Source organism: Dromiciops gliroides, chromosome X (assembly GCF_019393635.1).
Source record: "Dromiciops gliroides isolate mDroGli1 chromosome X, mDroGli1.pri, whole genome shotgun sequence".
NCBI classification, from domain to species: domain Eukaryota; kingdom Metazoa; phylum Chordata; class Mammalia; order Microbiotheria; family Microbiotheriidae; genus Dromiciops; species Dromiciops gliroides.
Genome location: NC_057867.1, coordinates 41,668,133 through 41,691,227, shown reverse-complemented (window position 1 = coordinate 41,691,227; position 23,095 = coordinate 41,668,133). Strand labels below are relative to the sequence as shown.

The window sequence follows — 23,095 nt, the reverse complement described above, 5'->3', positions numbered from 1 at the left end:
CCAGTGAACCTGTTCTCTAAGATACTATTGTCTGTGGCCAATTAGCTCAGTTTATTGGGGACTGGCACTAACAAGGCCAAAATCAGGGGCTCAATCACCTTCTGAGCCAGTTAACTTCAGTTGCTTCCACATATCCAGGATATTCCTCTGCAGAGATCTGGCCAGCTCATTTCCATGCATGCTATCTATCAGTCACAAGGAAATGAATCTTAGACCTTTAGCAGCAAGCACCATCTATTGGTAAAACAACACTTAAGTGCATGGCCTGACTGGATTGGTGGTATCATCTTATTCGGAAAGTACACACACACACACACACACACACACACACACACACACACACACACCACACTGGGTGGGGGAAAAGACCCAGACACATAAGGCAACAACCTCAATCTCTACCTTTAAGGAAACATTTCTTTGAGAGACACAAAGCCCAGAAAGGTCAGCTATCTACTTGAGAAAGTAGTTCGGAGATCTTTAGGTGTCAGTCTATTGACTGTTGCAGAGATTCTGTAGAAATCCTGCTAGTGCCCGAGTAACATCAAAGGACAGAAGCCATACAGAGAAATGGAAAACAACTATTGACTCTTACAGGAGTGGAAGGTTAAACCATGATCTCCATCTTGCTTAGCTAAGTATTACTTTGTAATCAGGCATGGAATCAGTTCAAATCTGACTTCAGACACTTACTAGCTGTGTGATTCTGGGCAAGTCACCCTGCTTGCCTCAGTTTCCTCATCTGTAAAATGAGCTGGAGAAGGAATTGGCAAATCACTCCAGTATCTTTGCCAAGAAAACCTGCAAATGGGGTCATGAAGAGGCAGACATGACTGAACAACAACACCATCTTCTACCTGCCTGTGCAAGCTCTGGCATTTTCTGGGTTATATCATTCCTAGTCAGTAAGACCTAAAGGATATTCATTGTCACATATCTAGGAGGCAAAGTGCTGAGTTGACCATGGTCCGTTCTGTTCCTAATGCTCAATAGTGAAAACAACCATCCAAACAATAAGAACACAGAAGTGCCAACCTGGAGCAACCCTACGGTTCCTCAACTAGAGGCATCAGGGGACATGTTACGGGATGGCTTCCTATGTTGGCAACCTCAAAAACTACCCAGATGAAAAGTAACTTGACTACAAAGAGCTTTCTGACATCATTATGGCCACTCTAATCAGTCATGAGATTCTGAATTAAATTCCTTCCCAAATCAAATCCTAAGCAATTCTATAGAAAGTCCAAACGTAGATCTGGGAGTGGGCACATTTCAGGTCCTCACTGACCCAAGCACCCAGGTCCCCAGTGAATTGATAGTTCGGTGGTAAATTCACAAGTAGTCACAGCTGACCTGGGAACTGCTGGGACCAAGGTGGAAAACATTTCAGCCTTGCTGTTGAAGGTGTTGTCAGATTTCTAGCCAGTTATCCAGTGCTTCATCTCTTCTACCCTTGTGTTTCAGCTCATGCCAGTAGCAGTGTTCCCTTTATTGCTGGATAGTGATTGAATTATGGAAGATTAGGGGAAAAACCTGAAGTGGATGGAACTCTGTGCTATAGAGAACTTCCCATCTTCTGAAGCTACAGCCCATGGTTCCTCTGGGGCCTCAACTAGAGCCCTTTAAAATATGTCTGGTAGTAAATTTGGGAATGCTTAGTTTGCCACCATTGTCTGTGTGCCCACATAAGTATTTCCTTTTTTTTTGCGGGGCATAGAGGATTAAGTAACTTGCCCAGGGTCACACAGCTACTAAGTGTCAAGTGTGTGAGGTCAGATTTGAATTCAGGTCCTCCTGAATCCAGGGCCAGTGCTCTATCCACTTCGCCACCTAGCTGCCCCCCCCACACACACACACATAAGTATTTCTTAACTGACCCTTCGTACCCATTGAATGTCCAGGTAGCCAACCTCTGGAGTTGTGTCACTGGCTAAGTGTGTGCTGGGGATAGGGTGGCTACAAAACCAGAAGTTCATCTGAGGCTTTGTGAAAATCTAACCAGTGAAGTCTTCTCTCTAATGTTCATTAGGCTATCCACTGGAAACATTACTCTGTGCGTGTGTGTGAGTGTGTGAGGGTGAGGAGGGAGGGAGGGAGAGAGAGAGGGAGTTAGTTTACAGAATAAGAAACTAACCGGAAATGAACTTTTGAGCGAAACAATCACAAGCTTTTCTTCCCATAGAGGACTGTCCATTTATATCTTATCTCTATGGTGAAAATTTTTAATAATTTCTCCCTGCAATATTACCGTAGGAAAAAAAGCTTAGAGGTGTTTACTGAAATGCGCAGATGATCAATGAAAGAAAACCATTTCATAACAACAGTGCAAGGATACCTTGGGCTTCCAAATTGCTTTGAAGACTAAGGGGAATCGGAAGTCTGGTATAGCCTGTAGAGCTAGGAATAGAATATTAACAACTTGCAGCAGGAAGTTTTTTGCCACTTATTTACAGGAAGAAACTAGGCAAAGAATGATTTTTGGTACTCACTCAGAAAAAGGAAAGTGGGGCAGCTAGGTGGTGCAGTGGATAGAGCACCAACCCTGGAGTCAGGAGGACCTGAGTTCAAATGTGGCCTCAGACACTTGACACTTACTAGCTGTGTGACCCTGGACAAGTCACTTAACCCCAATTGCCTCACCAAAAAAAAGAGGGGGAAAAAAGGAAAGCAATATCTACCTTCTCCTTCCTGGAGCTCACAGTGATCTCTTCCTTATTCCGAATCCTCTCAGTTTCAAACCTGCTCACATCCAGAGTTAGGTTATTCTCTTCTTCAAGGATTCTCAACCATTCTTGTGTTATGAACCCCCTTGGCAAAAGCCTAAGGATCCCTTCTCAGAATAACATTTATAAAAACATAGGGTTATACATGAAACCATTTGTATCAATATATGATTATCAACATATATTTTTTAAAGTATACAGACCCCAGCCCCGCTCTAGTTGTTTCATGAACTTGTCTCCTGGCTCCCCAAGAAGATGCTGAGTTCCACATGGCTACAGACCATGGCTTTTATTTCTTCAGGAAGCCTACATTGAACATCTACCATAGACAAAGCATTTGGAAGAGTTGCAAGATTAGTAAGACATGACATCTGCCTTTTAATAGTTCACAGACTAGGAGTAAAAGTAAGGCAAGTACAAGCAGAAGTACCCCCACAGGGCAGTATGTAGTAAGTGGGAAAAACACAGGAGAGGCAATATTGATGGAAAGGTAGGTAAGACCCCACCTTCTGCTAGAAAATCTTGACTAGCAACTGAGTATTGAAAGTAGCTTCCTGAATTTGTACCCATTCCCATCTACCTCTTTTCCTGTATCTCCTTTGCCTAGCACAGTGCTGGACACACAGTAAGAGATTAGCTTAGTTGAATCGAAACCAAAAAAATGAAAGAAGATGTTGGAGGGGCGGCGGGGGGGGGGGATAACTTTAAAGTCCCTCGTGGGAACTATTGAAGGAAAGGAGTTCTTCAGCACACACAAGAAACCTCAAACAAGAGAGCCACAGACATCAGGTCAGCAAGTAGTATCATGTACAATGCATTCTTCCTACAATACCAATCATGTCTAGAAACCAATTAGCTGGGGAGTCAGAAGGACATGTAGTTTTCATCTCCTGCTGATAGATGACTTGGACTGGAAATTGAAAACTGGAAGCAGTTTCACATTCAGTGTATACAGAAAATGCCATTTCAATAACCAAAACTTCAAAAGGGGAGACACAAGAAAAGGACAACAGAAAATCGAAGCAGTGATGCCTGTTGTTAAAATGAGGTAACAATTAGGCAGCAGATTCATCCAGAGTTTGGGTGTGCTGGACTGGAGGCCATCAGGCAATTCTTGTGGCCTTCAAAGGAAAGGAAGATTTTTCATTCATCCAAGTCATTGCAATTCTGGGATAAAAGCACTTCAGATTCTAGGCACATTTGGTCTTAATAACTTGGAAAGATGTTGATTCTGTGCAACAGAGCCGCCTGTCATCATCATGCCCAGTCATTTTCATCCTGGGGCAAGAATGATCAGTGGAAATGGAAACTATCACTCTTCCCTCACTGGGCTTAAATGACACCTGGATATGGCTACACAGATTCATGTAGGTCAAAAATAACTTTTAGGCATCCATGCTATCCATGTTGTTTCTTGGAATTTTCTTCCTCAAAAGTAAAACTGTTGGGGCAGCTAGGTGGCGCTGCAGTGGATAGAGCACCAGCCCTGAAGTCAGGAGGACCTGAGTTCAAATCTGGCCTCAGACACTTAACACTTAGTAGCTGTGTGACCCTGGGCAAGTCACTTAACCCCCATTGCGTCACCAAAGAAAAAAAAAAAGTAAAGCGCTTCAAAACTGCAGTGGGTTGCCCGAGGCAGTTCCCACTCAGTGGCCTTTGAGCAAAGGCTGGATTCCTCTCTGTGCCTCCTCACTCCGTCATCATTAATTTCCTGCCCTCTAACTGGGGATGTCCCTCAAGATTCTGTCCTGGACCCCCATTTTCTTTTCTCTCTATACTCTGTCAGTGACCTCCTTGAATTTCATGGGTTTAGTTATCTCTTTGTAACTGATTCTTACCTCTGGCCTTTCTTCTCCGCTTCAATCCACAGAAATAACTACTGGTTGGACATTTCCTAGCAGATGTCCCATAGACACTCCCTCAAATTCAACATGCCCAAAAGAGAAATTGTCTTTCTCCCCAAACCACCCTGTTCCCCACTTTACTGTCAAGGGCAGCACCATCTTTTCAGTAACCCAGGCATACATTTGTCCCTCCTGAAATTTGTCCATTAGCCTAATGTTCTAGCCTGTCGAGATCTTTTGAGATCTTTATTAATCCTTCAGTGCATTAACTATATTTTTAATTTTTTATTTCTTTTTTGTTTATTTAGAATTTTATTTTTCCCCAATTACATGTAAAAACAATTTTAATGTCCATTTTTAAAACCTTGTGCTCCAAACTCTCTTCTTCCCTCCCTCCCCACCCCCCCCCCCAAAGAACGCAAGCAATTCAACATAAGTCATACATGTGTAGTCATGCAAAACATTGCTATACCAGTCAGGTTGTGAAAGAAAACAGACCAAAAAAAACTTAAAAAAAAACTAAAAAAAAGTATGCTTCAATCAGTATTCAGATACCATCAATTCTTTCTCTGGAGATGGATCACATTTTTAATCATAAGTCCTTCAAGAGTTGTCTTGGATCATTGTATAGATGAGGATGGAAAAGTCATTCACAGATGATCATCTTACAATATTGCTGTTACTTTGTATGTAGTACATTTCACTTTGCATCAGCGCATGTCTTTCCAGGTTTTTCTGAGAGTATCCTGCTCATCATTTCTTATAGCACAATAGTGTTCCATCATAATCTCATCCCACAATTTGTTCAGCCATTCCCCAATTGATGGTCATCTCCTCAATTTCAAATTCTTTGCACCAGAAAAGAGCTGCCATAAATATTTTTTTTGCATATAGGTCCTTTAACTTTTTTATTTTTATCTCTTTTCCAATACCAGCCTAGTAGTGGTCTTACTAGGTCAAAGAGTATGCATGGTTTTATAGACCTTTGAGTGCATTAACTATTACTCTCAGTTTTCTATTATCTGTCTTTATCCAAGTCATTGGGGGGGTTTTGTTTGTTTGTTTTTCCCGGGCAATGAGGGTTAAGTGACTTGCCAGGGTCACACAGCTAGTAAGTGTCAAGTGTCTGAGGCCGGATTTGAATTCAGGCCCTCCTGAATCCAGGGCCGGTGCTCTATCCACTGCACCACCTCACTGCCCCCCACAAGTCATTGTTTTAAAAAATAGTAAATAGCACAGGGCTAAGGAAAGGTAGGTTCCTGGAGCACTGCACTGCAGACCCTTTGCCAACAGAAACTCCTCTGACATTTAAATCTCCTCAAAATCTGTCTCTTTCCCAGTCTTTCTAGTCTTACCCATTTCTCCCCTCTTTACACTTTGCCATCCAGCCATACTATACTACTTGCTCTTCCAGACATGTGATCTTCTACCTCTGATCTCGGTGCTTTTATATTGGCTGTCCCCTGCTTGAAATTCACTCTTTTCTCATCCCTGCTTCTTGTAATTTCTGATTTCCCTCCAAGACTAAGTTCAGGTGCCACCTTCTACATCAGATCATTCCTGATTCTCCCAGTTGCTAACACATTTCATCTCAAAACTACCTTGTATTCATTTTGTCTGTATTATGTATGACATCAAGCAACCTGTCTGGATGTGAGATTCAGGGTAAAGCCACAGGGGAGAAAAGTTCTCCTTCCCCTGGCTCCCACCTTTGGAATGTGGACATTGTCTCTCAGTACCCACAAAACCTGGGAAATTAGCGTTAGGGGCCTTCCTCTGCAGCTACCACTCCAGCTTCAGTTCAAAATCCCCACTCATTCTGGGTACCACTCCTCTGAGGGGCCTTAAGTCTCCAGGATGGGGAGTAAACAACTCTGTCTCTTTCAGACTACATCTCCCAAAAACCCATTCGGCCAGGCTCCATCTCAAAATACTGTTTCACATGTATCTATTTGTTTATGTCCATGTTACCTTCCCTATTTAAATGTAAGCTCCTTGCAGGCTCCTTGTTTCATTTTTGCGTTTGTATCCCCAGCAGAGACAAGTCAGTAAGTACTTAAAGGCTTGATTGATTGATTGACCTTGAGCCACGAAGGACTCCTCCTTGAACCAAGTCATTCCATTAGTTTCAAATCCTACTCATTGTATTATTGTCTGGTCCGAACATTTCCATCTTCTCCAGAAGAGTAGTATGAGAGCCGCTGCCAGAAGCTTTGCCAAAATCTAGGTAAACTATATCTACACCATTCTCCTGATCTCCTAATTTAGTAACCCTGTCAAAAAAATATGAAGTGAGGGTAGTCTGGCATGGCTTATTATTGATGAAGTTATGGTGTATTTTTGTCATCTCTACCTTTCTAGATGTTTACTAATCATCTCTTTAATGATTTGCTAGAGAATGTCTCAAGTAATATAAGTCAAGATTGCCAGACTGTACTTGGCAGATTCTTGTTCTTTCTTTCTTTTTTTTTTTTTTTTTGAAAGTAAGGACAATTTCTTTTCTCCAGTCCTGTGTACCTCTCCTGTTTTCAAGAGTCTTTCAAAGATTACTGATAATGACTCGGCAGTCACATGAACTGTTTCTTTCAGTACATAAGAATATAGTTATTTGGGGCCTGTTGATTTTAATTCATCAGGAACAACTTGGTGCTCTCTTCCTCTCTCTCTCTTTATCTGGGGTATCTGTCATATCAAGTTAAAGGTCAAAGCAGAACTGGGCCCCATGGACGTTGCAAGGAGACAGATTTAGGCTTCAAATCAGGGCCAAACTTCTACCTATCAGAGCCATAAAAAAGTAGCTAGCTCCCCTTCAATGGTGGTCGTCTAGCACAAGCCGAGTGACTACTTCTTGGATATGACGTAGTGAGGATTGTTTTTTCAGGTATGGGTTGGATTAAATGGTCACTAAGGTCCCTTTCATCTGTGAAACTGTTATTCTGGTATTGTCTTCCATGTATTTTATTCCCCAGTAATTTTCACCTATTAAAAACCAGGCAAAGAGACGCCATTGCTTCCTAAGAGGTGTCATCAGGCTTTCCAACTGTAGGAAAGATACTTTCTATAGAAGGCTTTATTCTTTTCCTTTTATAAATCTGAAGAAGCTCAGGCAATATCAGTGTCAAGTAATGTGAAGGCCATTTGAAAACTGACAAAAAGTGACGCTAACAATCTGGAGTTGTCAGCTTTTAGAGCCATGAAAAAGTCGAATGTAGAATTGGCAGAGCACCTAGCAAGCTCAGCCCCGTCTGTCACTGTATCTTCCCCGGGGCTGGTGCACTGCCTAAGAGATAATCACACACTCCCTGGAAAGTCATCCTGAAGAGACCTCAAAGATCAAAATCGAACAGAGTCATTTTTTAAATGAACCAAAGGCCTCAAAGTATAGGGAAGGAAGGAGATTAGGAGTGTCATGTTGGGGACAGGGTTTTGTGGGAGAGGGGAGAGTCTTTTTGGAAACACCTGATCTTCTCAGTGAAGCAGAACTCTAAGATAAAAACTATAGTGATGGATGATTTGTATGAACTTTTGAGACTGATCCACAGAAGATGTCCCCAAATGGAGGAAGTCAGCCAGGAAGCAGAGCTTTGCACTCCTGTAGGATCGATGTGATGGTGATAACAAAAGAAAGGAGTGTTGACATCACAGGGAAGATTGTTGGCAGGCCAAGAGCCTGGATGCAAGCACTGCAGAGAAACTTGGATAATGGACTCAAAAGCATTAGCCATAAAAGTAGTTAGCAAATATAGGCGGAATAGAATTTCCAGAATGTAATCAAGGAATCCATGGATATTTTTAGACCAAGAAGTTGGAAGAAAATCTGACTTCAAGTCCCCTTGACTTTATCATTGTGGGCATTCCCTTCACCAAGGAAGATCACAAACCTTCTCTACCTTTGGTAGATAGTCTTCAAAGGCTTCACGGCTATGAGGCATCTTAGAAGTCATGCAGTGCAACCTTCTCATTCTGCAGCCTCATAGAAGTGGAGTGGCTTACCCGAGATGATACAAATGACATAGAAGTGGTGACATTTCAACCCAGGTCATTGGAGTCCAAGTCTAGTGCCCTTTCCTTATGTGTTACTATGACCACAAAAATTCATCAGCATTGTGTTTATGGGCCTCTGCAAATTTCAGCCCCCAGTAAGAACCACTAGGCCTATGCTGGAAGTCTTTCCAGTTTTGAAAACCTGCCAAGACTGGGTAGGACTGTCTTCAGAAGGTTTTATCCTTTCTTATTTGTAATCTACTCTGGAGAACTATATAGTTCCCCTGGTGAGGTAGAATACCACCAGAGAGGGAAGGAAAATTGTCTTCATTAGTTATGGATTGCATCGAGTCCTTTTCGCTTTGCTTTTTGAGTTGGGCTAAATAAGACCTATCTGATCTTCATTGTATTTATCCTGGATGTTGGCACAGGAACTGACCACCCTTTAACTTTTCTGTGGAGACCTCAATGCATATGTGTACTAGAGCAAGCTTCTGCCAGCCCGGGAAAGCTAGTTGTTACATTTTCAGCATGAGCATTTACTTTTTGGAAATCAGCAAGTTCTACAAGTCAGGACTTGATTTATGTCTTGTTGATTGTCTAGACTTCAGAAAGTGATGGAGAAAACATTAGTGCAATTTAACTTAAAAGTGTATCATGCAGGGGGCAGCTAGGTGGCGCAGTGGATAAAGCACCGGCCCTGGATTCAGGAAGACCTGAGTTCAAATCTAGCCTCAGACACTTGACACTTACTAGCTGTGTGACCCTGGGCAAGTCACTTAACCCTCACTGCCCCACAAAAAAAGGTGTATCAGGCATGGTGGTTTGGTTTGGTTTGGTTTGTTGCAAAAGAAGAAGGCCTTTTTTATAATTGTCCTTCAGAAGCAACAAGTTGGTGACCATTGAAACGTGGCCCCTCCCCCCAATTCAGTCCTTTGGGTGGGTGTGAGAAAAGCTCTCAGGAGAAGCCCTAATTCACAGTTCCTTAGAGAACTCTGTGGGCCCTGCAGAGGGCAAGTAAGCTGATTTCACTTATTAACACACCCATTCTGGGAACCCAAACCCTTCAGTGGCCAACGGCAGAGGAGAAATGGGGTGGTCTTAGAAGTAGCCTCCAGAGGCCCCGGAAACTTGACCCATTCCCACTGGCCCCCGAGTGGGAGAAGAGAGGAGGTGAAGAATTTGGGTAGTTCCTCCCCCTGGCTAAGCTGGGTATGGAGACAGAGAAGAAAAGAGGGCAGCGCAGTAAAGCTGAGGATCAGCCAGGATGTGGGGAAAAAATTGCTAGCAATCCATCCAAGGTGCAGACATATCCCACAAAGAGAGATAGACAGAGCCCTCCTCATATTGGAGAGCTGCTTGTTAAACATTTACTAGCACACCTCTGCCTAAATGTAAAATAGCTCTTGCTATTCTCCCAGGGAAACTCTATATGAAGGGAGAGATTCTGAAAGAAGCTTCCAAGATTTAACCTACTCCATTTAAATCCAAAGCTTTGGGGGCAGCTAGGTGGAGCAGTGGATAGAGCACCAGCCCTGGATTCAGGAGTACCTGAGTTCAAATCCAGCCTCAGACACTTAACACTTACTAGCTGTGTGACCCTGGGCAAGTCACTTAACCCCAATTGCCCCGCAAAAAAAAAAAATTTAAATCCAAAGCTTTGGTTCCGGGTCACACCTTATGGGTATCCTAATGGTCATGGAATCATTATTTTGTTCATTTCTCTTTTCAAGATGGTTTGGGGTTATCATGTAAATATGGCCCAAGAAGTGACTGGAACTCTGGAGAATAAATGGTTTATGATGGAAAAAGTGAAGAGGATATAGCAAGTGTGACATTCATCATAGAGAATGCACACGATACCTCATATCCATCTGCAAGGGGGTTTGCCCCCGGAGAGCATCACCTGGGGGAGATACATCCACTACACTTAGCACCAAAATTATCCATTTCTCTGAGTACTTTTCTGGATTAATTAGTTAAATCCAGGCTATACATCTGGATATTTAATTTGCATTTGAATTTTCCCCCATAGGATCCTGATGCTTTATTTGATTCAAATTCTAAATTAACAGGATTCTTAAGCCACCTGTGGGCCTGTTTGGCCTGAAAGTCATATCCCTTCTAGACAAGGTTTCAATTAGTGTAGGAAGCATGTGAAAGAATTGGGAAGAGTTAGTGCTGTCAGGATCTGACATCCCAACAGTTCATTTTTCTCTGTCCAGGGTTAGTTCTCAGGGAAAGTAAGCTTGTGGGGGTAGGGAAGAGGAAGGCAAGTGCCAGTAGTTTATGGGTAAACCTTTAATGGTCATTTATTTGGGGGGGGGAGTGAGGCAGTTGGGGTTAAGTGACTTGCCCAGGGTCACACAGCTAGTAAGTGTCAAGTTTCTGAGGCTGGATTTGAACTCAGGTCCTCCTGAATCCAGGGCTGGTGCTCTATCTACCGTGCCACCTAGCTGCCCCAATGGTCATTTATTTTAAAAATCAATTTATTGTGACAGGATGGGAGAACTGTCACACATTTGGGCAAATTTCCAGGGTATCTGTTCTCTAGACAGAATTTCTGAGGGTTTCCACTGCTTCGTGTTCCCCTCATCTCCCAGCACTCCACTCCAGAAAACCGTAGTTTACTGCCACATAGACCAAGAGCTAGTGGCTAACTGAGCTCAAGGGAATCTATTTGCACTCCAGCCCCATTGGGCCTAAGTAGTTCACAGTTCTGTGATCTCTCTCCAGCTAACACATGTAAATTCTTATTGCTAGAACAAGCTCAAATGATTTGGTTTATATGTCATACTATATATTATATAAATGTCTTAGTAACAAATAGAGCTTCCCATTTCAAGGGAGACTTCTTCATAAACTTGGCTTGGAAAAGGTGTATTTAATATAGGAGAAAAAGGAAAGGAACTGGTGGGGAGAAGGGGGAAAAGCAGGGGGCAGGGAGGAAGGTGGAGAGAGAAGGAAGGCACTTCTTCAAAATGTGTAAAGATCTGATTTTAGGGAAGTCTGTGCCCGGTCTACAAATCAGCCACACATCTTTTGCCTGAGCAGTTTGAGAGAATCGGCCACTCAGCCAAGTCAAATGGGAATTGAAAGGGACCTGCACAGTCTGTTTAGGTTTCTCAGAAGCACAAAGGCCATTTTAGTCTCTGGGAACTGCCAGAGGGTAACTTACTCAATGGCAAAGGAAACAAGCAGCCATAGCGGGTGTCTTTTTGAGGCAATATTCAATCCAATAAACATGACACTAATATTACTGCCTTAAATCAGGTTGGGCAAGGTGGAGAATTGAACAGCTTATCTCTCAAGTCCGAGCCTTTATCTCAAGGGCAGCCTTGGGAGTGGAGAAGAGAGAATGTCAGAATAGCGTGCCCACTCTGCCTGGCCAGTTGTGCTCTTCCCCCAGCTTCTGGAGGGGTAGGGGAGTGTGATAGGAGTAGCAGTTCCCCCCTTTTTTGTTTCCGTGTCAGCACCTCCCGTTGATCAAAATAGGAATTTTGCCGTGAGATAAATCTCCTTCCTCCCATTTCTTCCCTTCAACCCATAAATTTGATTTCATGGGGGACAATGCTCATGATCACAGTACTCACTGATAGCTTCCATCTAAGCATTGTAAACCACGTGTTAACTTAGTGTACAGCCAGCCACAGAGGGGACAAGAAGTAGAGTAGATGGCAGCTTGGTGCAGTGGAGAGAGAGTTGGGAAGATCCAAGTTCAGTTCCAGCCACAGATACCTACTAGCTGTGTGATCCTGACAGAGTCACTTAACTTCTCCTTACCTCAGTTTCCACAAATGTACAATTAGGATAATGATAGAATCCACATACCAGAGTGTCTTTGAGGATCAAATAAGATAAGAGTTGTAAAGTGCTTAGCACAGTGCCTGGTATGTAGTAAGTGCCGCATAAATGTTAGTTGTTACTATTCTTATTAGCCATTCTGAAAACAACCAACCACATGAACAAAAAGTTTTTCTTCCCCATTAAAACTTCCCTTGGATTTGCCAGCACTTGGCAAGAGACCTTAACCTAATTTGTGCCCTATTCTGTCTGCAGGTACGATTGGAGTGGCCGACAGACCTTGCAGTCAACCCCATGGACAACTCATTGTACATCTTGGATAACAACATTGTCTTGCAAATTTCTGAGAACAGACGAGTCCGCATTGTTGCTGGTCGGCCCATCCACTGTCAGGTGCCAGGGATAGATCATTTCTTAGTCAGCAAGGTGGCAATCCATTCAACTCTGGAATCCGCCAGGGCCATCAGCGTCTCTCACAGTGGAATCCTATACATCGCTGAAACAGACGAGAGGAAAGTGAACCGCATCCAACAAGTCACAACCAATGGCGAAATCTCTCTGGTTGCTGGAGCCCCCACAGACTGTGACTGCAAAATTGATCCCAACTGTGACTGTTTTTCAGGTACAAGCTGATTGTCATTTTGTCAGAACACAAATCACCACCCTTAGCTGTTTTCTGTAGGAACTGTAGCTACCATATGACGACAAACATCTAGAACAGGGGTTCTTAACCTTTTTTGTGTCATAGACCCCCTTGGCAGTCTGATACAGCTTCTGAACCACTTCCCAGAATTAGGTTTTGAACTAATTGAAGGAAATGCTGCATTTCCATTAGAAGTTAGCTAAAGGGGGGCGGCTAGGTGGCGCAGTGGATAAAGCACCGGCCCTGGATTCAGGAGTACCCGAGTTCAAATCCGGCCTCAGACGCTTGACACTTACTGGCTGTGTGACCCTGGGCAAGTCATTTAACCCCCATTGCCCGGCAGAAAAAAAAAAGAAGTTAGCTAAAATAAAGATGTAATTTTCCCATCCAAAGGCCTAGGCCCCTTGAAATCTATCCACTGTCCCCTTGGAGATCTGTAGGCCTCAGCTTAAGAACCCCTACTCTGGAAGGAAAACATGCTCTGGAGGAGCATCAATGTGGCCCAGGAGAATGAGCCTAGGATTTGGAAAGAGGAAATAAAAATGCCTTTCCTAGCTCCACATGTAGTTCACTGTATGACCTTAGGTCAGTTATTCAGACTCTTGTGCTTGACCATCATCTCTCAAATTAGGAATAACACCACTTACCCTATCCGTGAGACTATAACTAGTGTAGTTGTGGGTTTGGAAAGTTCAACAAGCCATACAAATGGGATTCATGTCAGGAAGTGTCCCAGTTACCTTCTCTGGGGGTCCTTTTTCTGTATTCATCTGACCTAGAAGCCAAGAAAGTATACCCCTCAATAGACAGTCAGCCCAAAAGCTACATATGTAAGCAATCACAGCTCACACAACTAAACACAAGTCTTTGGGTCCCTTGCCAAGGACCAAAAAGAAAGAAAAGAAACAGTCCCTGCTGTTATGGAGGTACTACTAAGGTAGCAGGGAGAACATATGTATTGTTATTCAGTCATCATCAATTCTGTCTGACCCTTCATGACCCCACTTGGGGTTTTTGTGGCAAGGATACTGGAGTGGTTTGCCATGTCCTTGTCCAGCTCAGTTTATAGATGAGGAAACTGAGGCAAACAGGATGAAGTGACTTTCCCAGGGTCACACAGCTAGTAAGTGTCTGAGGTCAAATTTGAAATCAGGTCTTCCCCACTCCAGGGCCAACACTCTATCTACTGTAGCCACTTAGCTGCCATGTTCCTCCTAATTTCTGACCTCTCTTGAACCAAAAGAAGTTAGTTCTATTTGCCAACTTAACTTGTGATTTTTTTAATCAGTATTTCCATCCACCTTCCCCTGTGCTCAGTAGGGGGGTTATGTCAATTTGTTGTTGTCATTTCGAGGGGGGGGGGGTTGCAGGGCAATGAGGGTAAAGTGACTTGCCCAGGGTCACACAGCTAGTAAGTGTCAAGTGTCTGGGGCCGGATCTGAACTCAGGTCCTCCTGAATCCAGGACCGGTGCTTTATCCACCGCACCACCTAGCTGCCCCCCGGGTTATGTCTATTTGGTTGGTTTATATCAAGTATAAGGTCAATCTCTTTTTCTCCATGACCAAGTTTGATCTTATGGCTGATTCTTACATTGAAAGTCATGGTCAAATCCATGTGGCCCTGGGAAACAAAGTAAAAAGGAATGTGCCTATGAGGGTTAGACTAGATGACGGCAAGATCCCTTCCCACTCTGGGGTTATGATCCTACATCCTCATACACAATTCAGCCTCATTGTTTCAGAGTCACACCTCATGCAGCCATCATGATTATCTTTCTCATCTGTCGAAATATGATCAGCAAGATTAGGGACTTGGGAAAATTGGTGTAACTGAGATAATTGCATCTTACTATTAATCTGCAGAGGTACCAATTCAAAAATTACACTCTTTTAGATAATGGGTTTGAAATTGGGGGGGGGGAACAATTGGCTTGCTAAATCTTATTTAAAGAAACAAGCTCCTCAGTACCAAATGCTGAAGTCAGTGCCCCACCTCCTGGTGTGATAGGTTCAATGCTCATAAGATCAACCATTAAAATAATGACATTGCTTCCTCAGGTGATGGTGGCTACGCCAAAGATGCAAAACTCAAAGCCCCGTCTTCATTAGCAGTTTCCCCTGATGGCACTCTCTATGTGGCTGACCTGGGAAATATCCGCATCCGGGCTATAAACAAGAACAAAGCTCACCTGAGTGACATGAACCTGTATGAGATTGCCTCCCCAGCTGACCAAGAACTCTATCAGTTCACCGTCAATGGGACTCACCTGTACACACTAAACCTGATCACCAGGGACTATGTATACAATTTTACCTACAACAGCGATGGAGACTTAGGAGCAATTATTAGCAGCAACGGGAACTCTGTTCACATTCGACGGGATGCTGGTGGGATACCTCTGTGGCTAATGGTGCCTGGGGGTCAGATGTACTGGCTAACAATAAGCAGCAATGGTGTCTTAAAAAGAGTATCGGCCCAAGGTTATAACTTAGCCTTGATGACCTATCCTGGAAACACCGGCCTTCTGGCAACCAAAAGTAATGAAAACGGATGGACAACTGTTTATGAGTAAGTTCTTCTGGTGGGCCTTGTTTCAAAATTGCTCTGAAGTAGAAAATGGCCTTAGTAATTGCTAGAAATTTCATGTAATTTTTTTCCCTAGAAACTACAGCCACGAAAGTCAGACTAGTTGCACCAACCTAAAGACCAGCCCTTTCCTTTCAGTCTGCTTTGACAGGGAAGAATGGGTCAGCTGGTCAGCAAAAGTAACCCCTGCTAGATGCCTAGCAAATGTCCCTGAGCACTACCAGGGGGAACACTTAGCACCTCACTGGGGAGACAAGGCAAATGGCAAAACTAGACAATTATAAGTCATCCAATTAACCCACTCTTTATTAAGCACCTACTGTGTGCTTGGTCCTATAAGGGAGGGAAAAAAGGCCAACACATGGTCCCTGTGAAGGAAGTATGAGATTGCAGAGTATGCAGATGGTAGGAGAAAAGTCTCCAACACATTCTGTCTTCCACCCCCAAAATTAACTTCTGAAACATTTCCTTGTACAAGTTTAGGCCACCCTGGCCTGCAGTCCACCCGTCGGACAATGCATTCCCTTCAAAGTCCTAACAAATCACCCAGTATTAGAAAGTGGTCGCTAAAAAGTCATCCATTATTTCCAGAAAACCTGTTATGTAACTGGGTTGATCAGGGCACCGTTATCATCAGAGCTCATAGCTGTTAGGAGTAGAAACTAGTGTTGGGGCAGTCAGAAAATATTTATTAGAGCTAGAAAGGAGAGACCATAGAGCTGGTCCCTTAGTCTGATCCCCTCATTTTACAGATGGAGAAACAGAGGTACAAGGAAGGGGAAGTGACTTAAATGAAGGTCACAAGGCCAATTTATGGCAGAGGTCTCCTGGCTCCTAGGCCCTTTGCCTCCCAGATGAGACAAAAAGTATTTGGGATATCCAAAGGGGTAACCAAGAGATAGCTGGAAGGTTAGATTCCACACTAGCAGCAGAGGGAACTTGTCAGTACCATGGAGAGTAGAGAAAACGGCTTGATTCAAAGGCCTTTGTCAGGCTAGACAGACGAGTCGCTGTGGAGAAGGAGCGAAGCCAGGCGTGTAGTAGTCACCTCTCTGGAATAAATGCAGATTATGAGTCTGCAATCTAACTGGGGGCATGAGGACAGGTGGGATATGATATGGGGTGTGTGTGTGTGTGTGTGTGTGTTAACAAGATTGCTCTCTTTTTAAGTTGGACCTGGCATTAATATGAGCAGGCATTTCAGAAGGGGGTAACCCAGAAGCATGCTGGGTAGAAGAGGAAAAATTTCCTTAAGCATTGGCCCCAGATAGGGCCAATATCCTTGGAAAACTAAGGGTTGCTCCGATTGTGAGGAATGAAGGAATGCACTAGAAGAAGATCCTGCTTGAGCTTAGGAGTCTGGCTCTGTCTTAGTTGATATGACCTCAGTGGAAGTCAGCTTAGGGAAGGGCACAACAGCTCACACCAGAAGACAGGTCCCTTTAAGGGGCCAGGGTGCCTTTGCTGATTTAATGCCTACTTGTCTGGAGGTGAGAACAGAGGCCTCAACCTAAGGTCGGGACATTATCTGTGTGGCCCCCGCTACAGCACTCAGAGGAACCCAGGCCCCTCACCCTTAGAGAGAACCACACCCTGGACCCTTCCCCCCCCCCCCAGGAATTACATTTACTTGATCTCTTCTGAAGCAACCATTTCCAGTGTCCTCAGTCATCAGAATTACATCTGCTGTCTGACTTTGTTGGCAGTACTAAGTGGAAAAATCCTGTGTGGCAGCACTAGATTACTCTGGGAGCATTTTATAAAGACAGACGGGATCCCTGCCTTTCCGAGTATGAGGATGAGAGATGAGAGATGAGAAGTTAGGCCATTTTGAAAGGGTTCCATCACAAAGGAGACTGGTAGAGTTTGGGCTAGAAATGCTCTGAGTCTGAAACTCAAACACAGATGGGGCTGGCTGGCCAGCAAAGTGGAGTGAGGAGCACCCTCAGTTCTTTCTGAACTTGATGCTTGCCAAGTTGGCAAGAAGATTACTGGTGTAGGACTATTGATAGGAATTGACTCTGCACTGTCCTCTTTCCCCTCTCTTTTCCCAATTAGTTATTTTAAAAAAACCTAGGGGGAAGGGGCTAGTCGACACCTTGCCCAGAGCATTTCAGCACCTTTTCTAGCTCTGGCTCAGGTTCTTGCAGAGAAAAAAGAGGAGACGTTTTGCTGCCTCAATGGCTCTATGACCACATGGATTCAAACCATCCATAGAGATGACAACCCATCCACAACTTCTCCTCCTATGTGATTCTCATCCATGTTCTTTTATAGAGCATCCAGAGAATATTCACCCGATATGCTGAAGGCCTTGTTCAAATTTCCGTCTTACCAGCAGAACACTCAGCCTGTTGATCTGTTAGCCCTCGCTCTCCCCCCAGGCCTAGTCCGCTACTTTTCCAATCATACATTTCTTCAGTGATTATCATATACGTATCTGGCTTTTGTTTGACCCACAACATTGACTGATCAGAGATTGTTGGGCTCCAAGATTTACAACCAAGAGTGACTCGAGGGCTGGGTACATGGAAGCACTTCATAAATGAAGTTCCCCCAACAGTTACTGCACCTGAACCCTGTTGGGCAGACAGAGGAAATGATTACTTGTGGCCTCGAATATTTGAGGCGAGATCTTTCCCACAAAAACATGATCACTTCCAAGGACCTCACTCCTGAACTCTTAACCGCCAATGTTTGCATGAATTACACACTGACATACATATCCATAGATAGAGTGGCCTTTTTCATTCATGCTTCAAGAATAGGAGAGAGTTATGTTTGGATTATTTGGAACCAGGGCTGTGAGAGAGAGTATATATGAGGACATTTCCAATTAAACTGCTTACATCTGAGGTGCCTGCTTCGTTTGGGGGAACTTAAAAAAGGGCAAGTGTAACATCCCAATGTAAAAATTCAAATAATGATGTTTTACATCTCTTACCCAAATAGCAAAGGAGGAGCCATGGGCATGGGCATGAGCACCTGGCATTCTCATTGAAACAAATGGAAAAATAAGGCAAGAAAGTTACTCCAGGTCCCATCAACGATGGCTGATGGTCCAAAAATGGTCCCCATAAGCAGTTGAGAATGAGTCTTTTGGGGTGATGACTGGCCTAAAATGCTGAAAAAGATCCTTTTTTCTTTTTCCCTTCAAGGCAAAGTAAACTTTGGCCTTCTCGCGGTTATCAGCAGGCGTACTTTTTCTCCTTGATATATAGCACCCTCTCGTGGTGGATATTCAGCATCACAGCCAAGCTGGTTATAGTTTGCAGCAAACCCAGCATTTGCTGAGTCATTTCTAAATCAGTTCCCACCTGTAATTCATTACCATTTGTGTTCTCTTCCATTTAAAAAACAAAACTGTTCAAGGCAAGAACCTTATGACTTTGAACATCAGACTGTGAGCCCCTTGCCTTCGTATCCCCTGTGTTTAGAACTTAACAAATGCTTGTCGACTTGACTTAGAAGTTTCAAGCATCCTTAGGGAACTGATCATTGCCATAGCACGTTAATAATGCTTGAAAACGCTCAAAACTATGTTGTCTCAGCTATGCAAAAGTTTGTTGTTGTGCCAAGATGTCTCACGGCTGATTTGGGTTGAATCCCCCAGGTATGACCTTGAGGGCCATCTGACCAATGTCACCTTTCCTACTGGGGAGGTCAGCAACTTCCACAGTGACCTGGAAAAACTGACCAAAGTGGAGCTGGACACTTCCAACCGAGAAAACGTCATCACAGCAACCAACTTCACAGCCACTAGCACCATATATGTTCTAAAACATGGTAAGACAAGTTCAGCCTTTTGCTTTACAGACTTTAAAGCATGCTGTAAATGTGCACTGTGATTATTACGTGAAGTCTGGCTTCAAAGCTGCCCTATTCTTTCTCTCTCCCCCTCCTCAACCTTCTACCAATCTTGGTACACAGCAATAGAACTGGTAAACTTGAGCTCGAGGGAAAGCTCTCAGCTTCTGCAAATTCATATGGTACAGTGGGAAAAGCTGGATTTGTATTCAAAAGACATGAATTTGGGGGGCGGCTAGGTGGCACAGTGGATAAAGCACCGGCCTTGGATTCAGGAGGACCTGAGTTCAAATCCCGCCTCAGACACTTGACACTTACTAGCTGTGGGACCCTGGGCAAGTCACTTAACCCTCGTTGCCCCCCCCCCCAAAAAAAGACATGAATTGGAATCCCACCTCTTTGTGACCTTAGCCAGGTCATTGCACTGCTAACAGTGTCAGAGCCCCACCCCTGCATCCCAACTTCTTATGTACAGACACTGCTGAGCTCACATCCCAGCTCTTCTCCCTGTGACCATGAGTGCCGGGCCACCTCTCTGAACTGCAGTTCTCCCAGCTATAAAAATGAGGCGGTGGAAGGCACAAGAAGGCAAATTTCTATTTGATAGCAGGAAAACACTTTCTAACAAGTAGAACCTATCCCACAATGGAAGGGGCTGTCCTGGGAGGTAGTGAGTTCCCTGTCATTTTAGGTCTTCAAGGTTGGCTAGTTTGATGCATTATAATGGCCTTTGAGTCTCTTCTGACTCTGAAATTGTTTGATTCTGTGACTCCCTGATCTACAAGTTCTCTTCAAGCCCTAGATCTAATTTTCATATTTCTAAATGAAATGAAATCTCTCGTGGTTGGAATGAGAGAGACATACACAGAAAGAGAGAGAGACAAAGAGGAAAGGGAGGGAGAGAGAGACAGAGAGACAGAGAGAGAAAATGAATATTCACCATGGGAGTGCCCCTCCTTTCCTGTTTATCCAAGACAGCTTTCCTGGGGGGAAATGAGACAGAAGATGCAGTTCATTTCTGGGGTTTGGTACAAAACTGTGAGCACTGGGAAGAGAGTAAGTCATTGCAGGGCATCAGCACTGCTGGGGAAGATCAGAGGTAGGCTTTGATAGAAATCTTCTTGGAGAATTGGAGGAGACAAGAGAAGTGCTGTTGAAGGACCTGAGCCCTTGAGTCAAATGAAAGCTAAGTTTAACATATCAAAAAACCCAGGTCATCCCAACCAGCCAGAGGGAATTCTCCTAAAATGAAAAAGAGAAGAAAGTCAGTGTGTATACAGGTTTAGACTAGAATTTATCCGAGAAACAGGATCAAGAGACTCAACAATAGATAAAATGAGGGTTTACCTATCTGAATAGCTAAGGATCCCAAAGGAGAAGTCAGCTCACATGTTCTTTCCCCCTCCCCTAAACTCTGTCAACAGACAATACCCAGAGCACCTATCGAGTGAGCCCAGATGGGTCCCTCCGGGTCACCTTTGCAAGCGGCATGGAGATCAGTCTCAACACTGAGCCACATATTCTCGCTGGAGCAGTCAACCCCACCTTGGGCAAGTGTAATATTTCCCTGCCGGGAGAGCACAATTCTAACGTCATTGAGTGGCGGCAGCGGAAGGAGCAAACCAAAGGCAACATGTCAGCATTTGAAAGGAGGCTAAGGGTAAGTCAACCACATAAATCATGGGGGATTCTTTGCCAAGGTTGCAGAAAGCATTCATTAGGTCAACAAGGATCTAAAGAACAGGGCTGTAAAGCTGGCTCTATATTTGACATGGTAGGATGCAGCTTGAGACTAGTTAGTAAAATTAATGATTTGTCTTCAGCTTTTCTAGACTCCTCTTCCCCTCAGTGCAGGCCGTCACCATGCTTCTAGAAACAACGGCACCTCACTCAGACCTCTTCTCCTACCCTCAATTTAACTCAGTCTAATTCAGCATCCACTGTGCTCTTAGCACTGCGTGAAAAGATAAGTAATGCCATGGCCTCTGCCTTCAAGGAGCTTAGAGTCTACTAGAAGGAATGAGACCAGCGTACACATGGATATTGCCCAAGTGCAACCTACAGAATGAGTGACTGTGAAAGGAAGGATCCCATGTATCTCAGAGGTGGAAAAAAGGGAAAGGAATCGGGGAAGGCTATATACAGGTGGCTCACCTTGAAAGTTTTCAATAGATAGATGTAGAAGTAATCTTTGACACCTGTGCAAATATACAAAGGGCATAGTGTGAAACGAGGTTAGAAAGGTCGAGTGGAGCCAGATTGGGGAGAGCCTTAAATCTCAGGCTAAGGATAGTAAATCCTCCAAGCAGTAGGGAGCTTCTAAAGGTACTTGAGCAGAACAGTGACATGATCAAGTAGAACTGTGCTTCAAGAAGATTATTCAGGCAAATGTGTGAAAGAGGAATTGGAGAGGAAAGAAACTTGAGGCAGAGGAACCATTTTAGCTCCTATACCAATGGTACAATGATGAAGGGATGAAGGCTTGACCTAGGATAGCAGCAGTGAGAGTAGAAAGGGCAGATGTGAGTAAGATAGTAGATGTGGATCTGGATTCTACTATCCTTCAGGTCAACCAGACTTGACAGCTTATTAGATGTACTAAGACAGAGAAGATTAAGAAATGGCTCAGAAAAAATAAATAAATAAATTTTTTTAAATGGCTCAGGTTTCAAACCTGAAAGACCAGAAGGATAGTGGTAGCATCAACAGAAATAGATAAGTGAGAAATAATAATAATAATAAAGAAAAATAAGTGAGAAAGAGGGGCAGGTTTATGGGGAAGATGAATTTAGCTTGGGGCACGTTGAGTTTCAGATAACAGCAGCACATCCAATTAGAGATGTCAAACCAGAACTCAGGAGAGATATTGGGGAGGTAGTCGTCTACAGAAATAGGATAACTGAAGCCATGGGAAATTGATGACATCACCAAGGGAGAAAGTACAGAAAAAAGAAAGTGGCCCCAATTGGCCAGCAAAAAAAAAAAAAAAAAAAAAGGATAGCAGAGATCTAAGTATATTTGTAGGCAAAAGCAAAGGAGACAAAATACAGGGAGAGGTTGAAAATGCAAAAGAGAGGGGTAATGATGATCGGAAAGAGATCCTAGAGGAGAAAAGATGGGGCCAAAAAGTAGAAAGATTAGTCTTGGTGAAGATATGGAGGCAAGAAATTGGAGGACTGCCCCTTCCCTGTCCTCTCTCTGAATCTCTCAGAACTCTGCTAGGTGACTTACTAGGTAATCTGTTAATCATATGTTTAATAGAATTTTTTGTGGGGCGATGAGGGTTAAGTGACTTGCCCAGGATCACACAGCAAGTAAGTGTCAAGTGTCTGAGGCCAGATTTGAACTCGGGTCCTCCTGAATCCAGGGCTGGTGCTCTACCCACTGCGCCACCAAGCTACCCCCATTTAATAGAATATTGATATAGACTCAGAAGACCTGTATCAGGCTTAGGGATATGGAGCCTTTGGTCAACCCTCAACGCACACCACCCAAGTGGCTGCCCCACCCACTAGGGCCAACCTTGATTCCCACCTTCAGAGCATCGATACTCCTCCATTTGGAAAGATCAAACATGTACTTCCCAAGGAGCGTGTGACCAAGGGTAAATAGTGTCAAGGACAAGGGTAACCCAGAAAAGGAGTGATGAGATGAATCAATTGGAAGACCTGGGTTCAAGTCCTAGGCAGATCACTTAGATAC

The 23,095-nt window shown here is 43.8% G+C and overlaps 1 protein-coding gene across 4 annotated transcripts in view; it reads left to right on the top strand.

Moving 5' to 3' along the window:
* The window catches only part of TENM1 (teneurin transmembrane protein 1), an 895,908-nt gene that overhangs the window by 854,207 nt on the left and 18,606 nt on the right, over positions 1-23,095 (top strand). For all 4 annotated transcript variants that reach the window (XM_043974016.1, XM_043974015.1, XM_043974017.1 and 1 more), the window contains 4 exons: positions 12,611-12,977; positions 15,058-15,568; positions 19,200-19,372; positions 20,818-21,053. In XM_043974016.1, the coding sequence (XP_043829951.1) occupies positions 12,611-12,977; positions 15,058-15,568; positions 19,200-19,372; positions 20,818-21,053 (1,287 nt within the window). The remainder of the gene's footprint in view (positions 1-12,610; positions 12,978-15,057; positions 15,569-19,199; positions 19,373-20,817; positions 21,054-23,095) is intronic.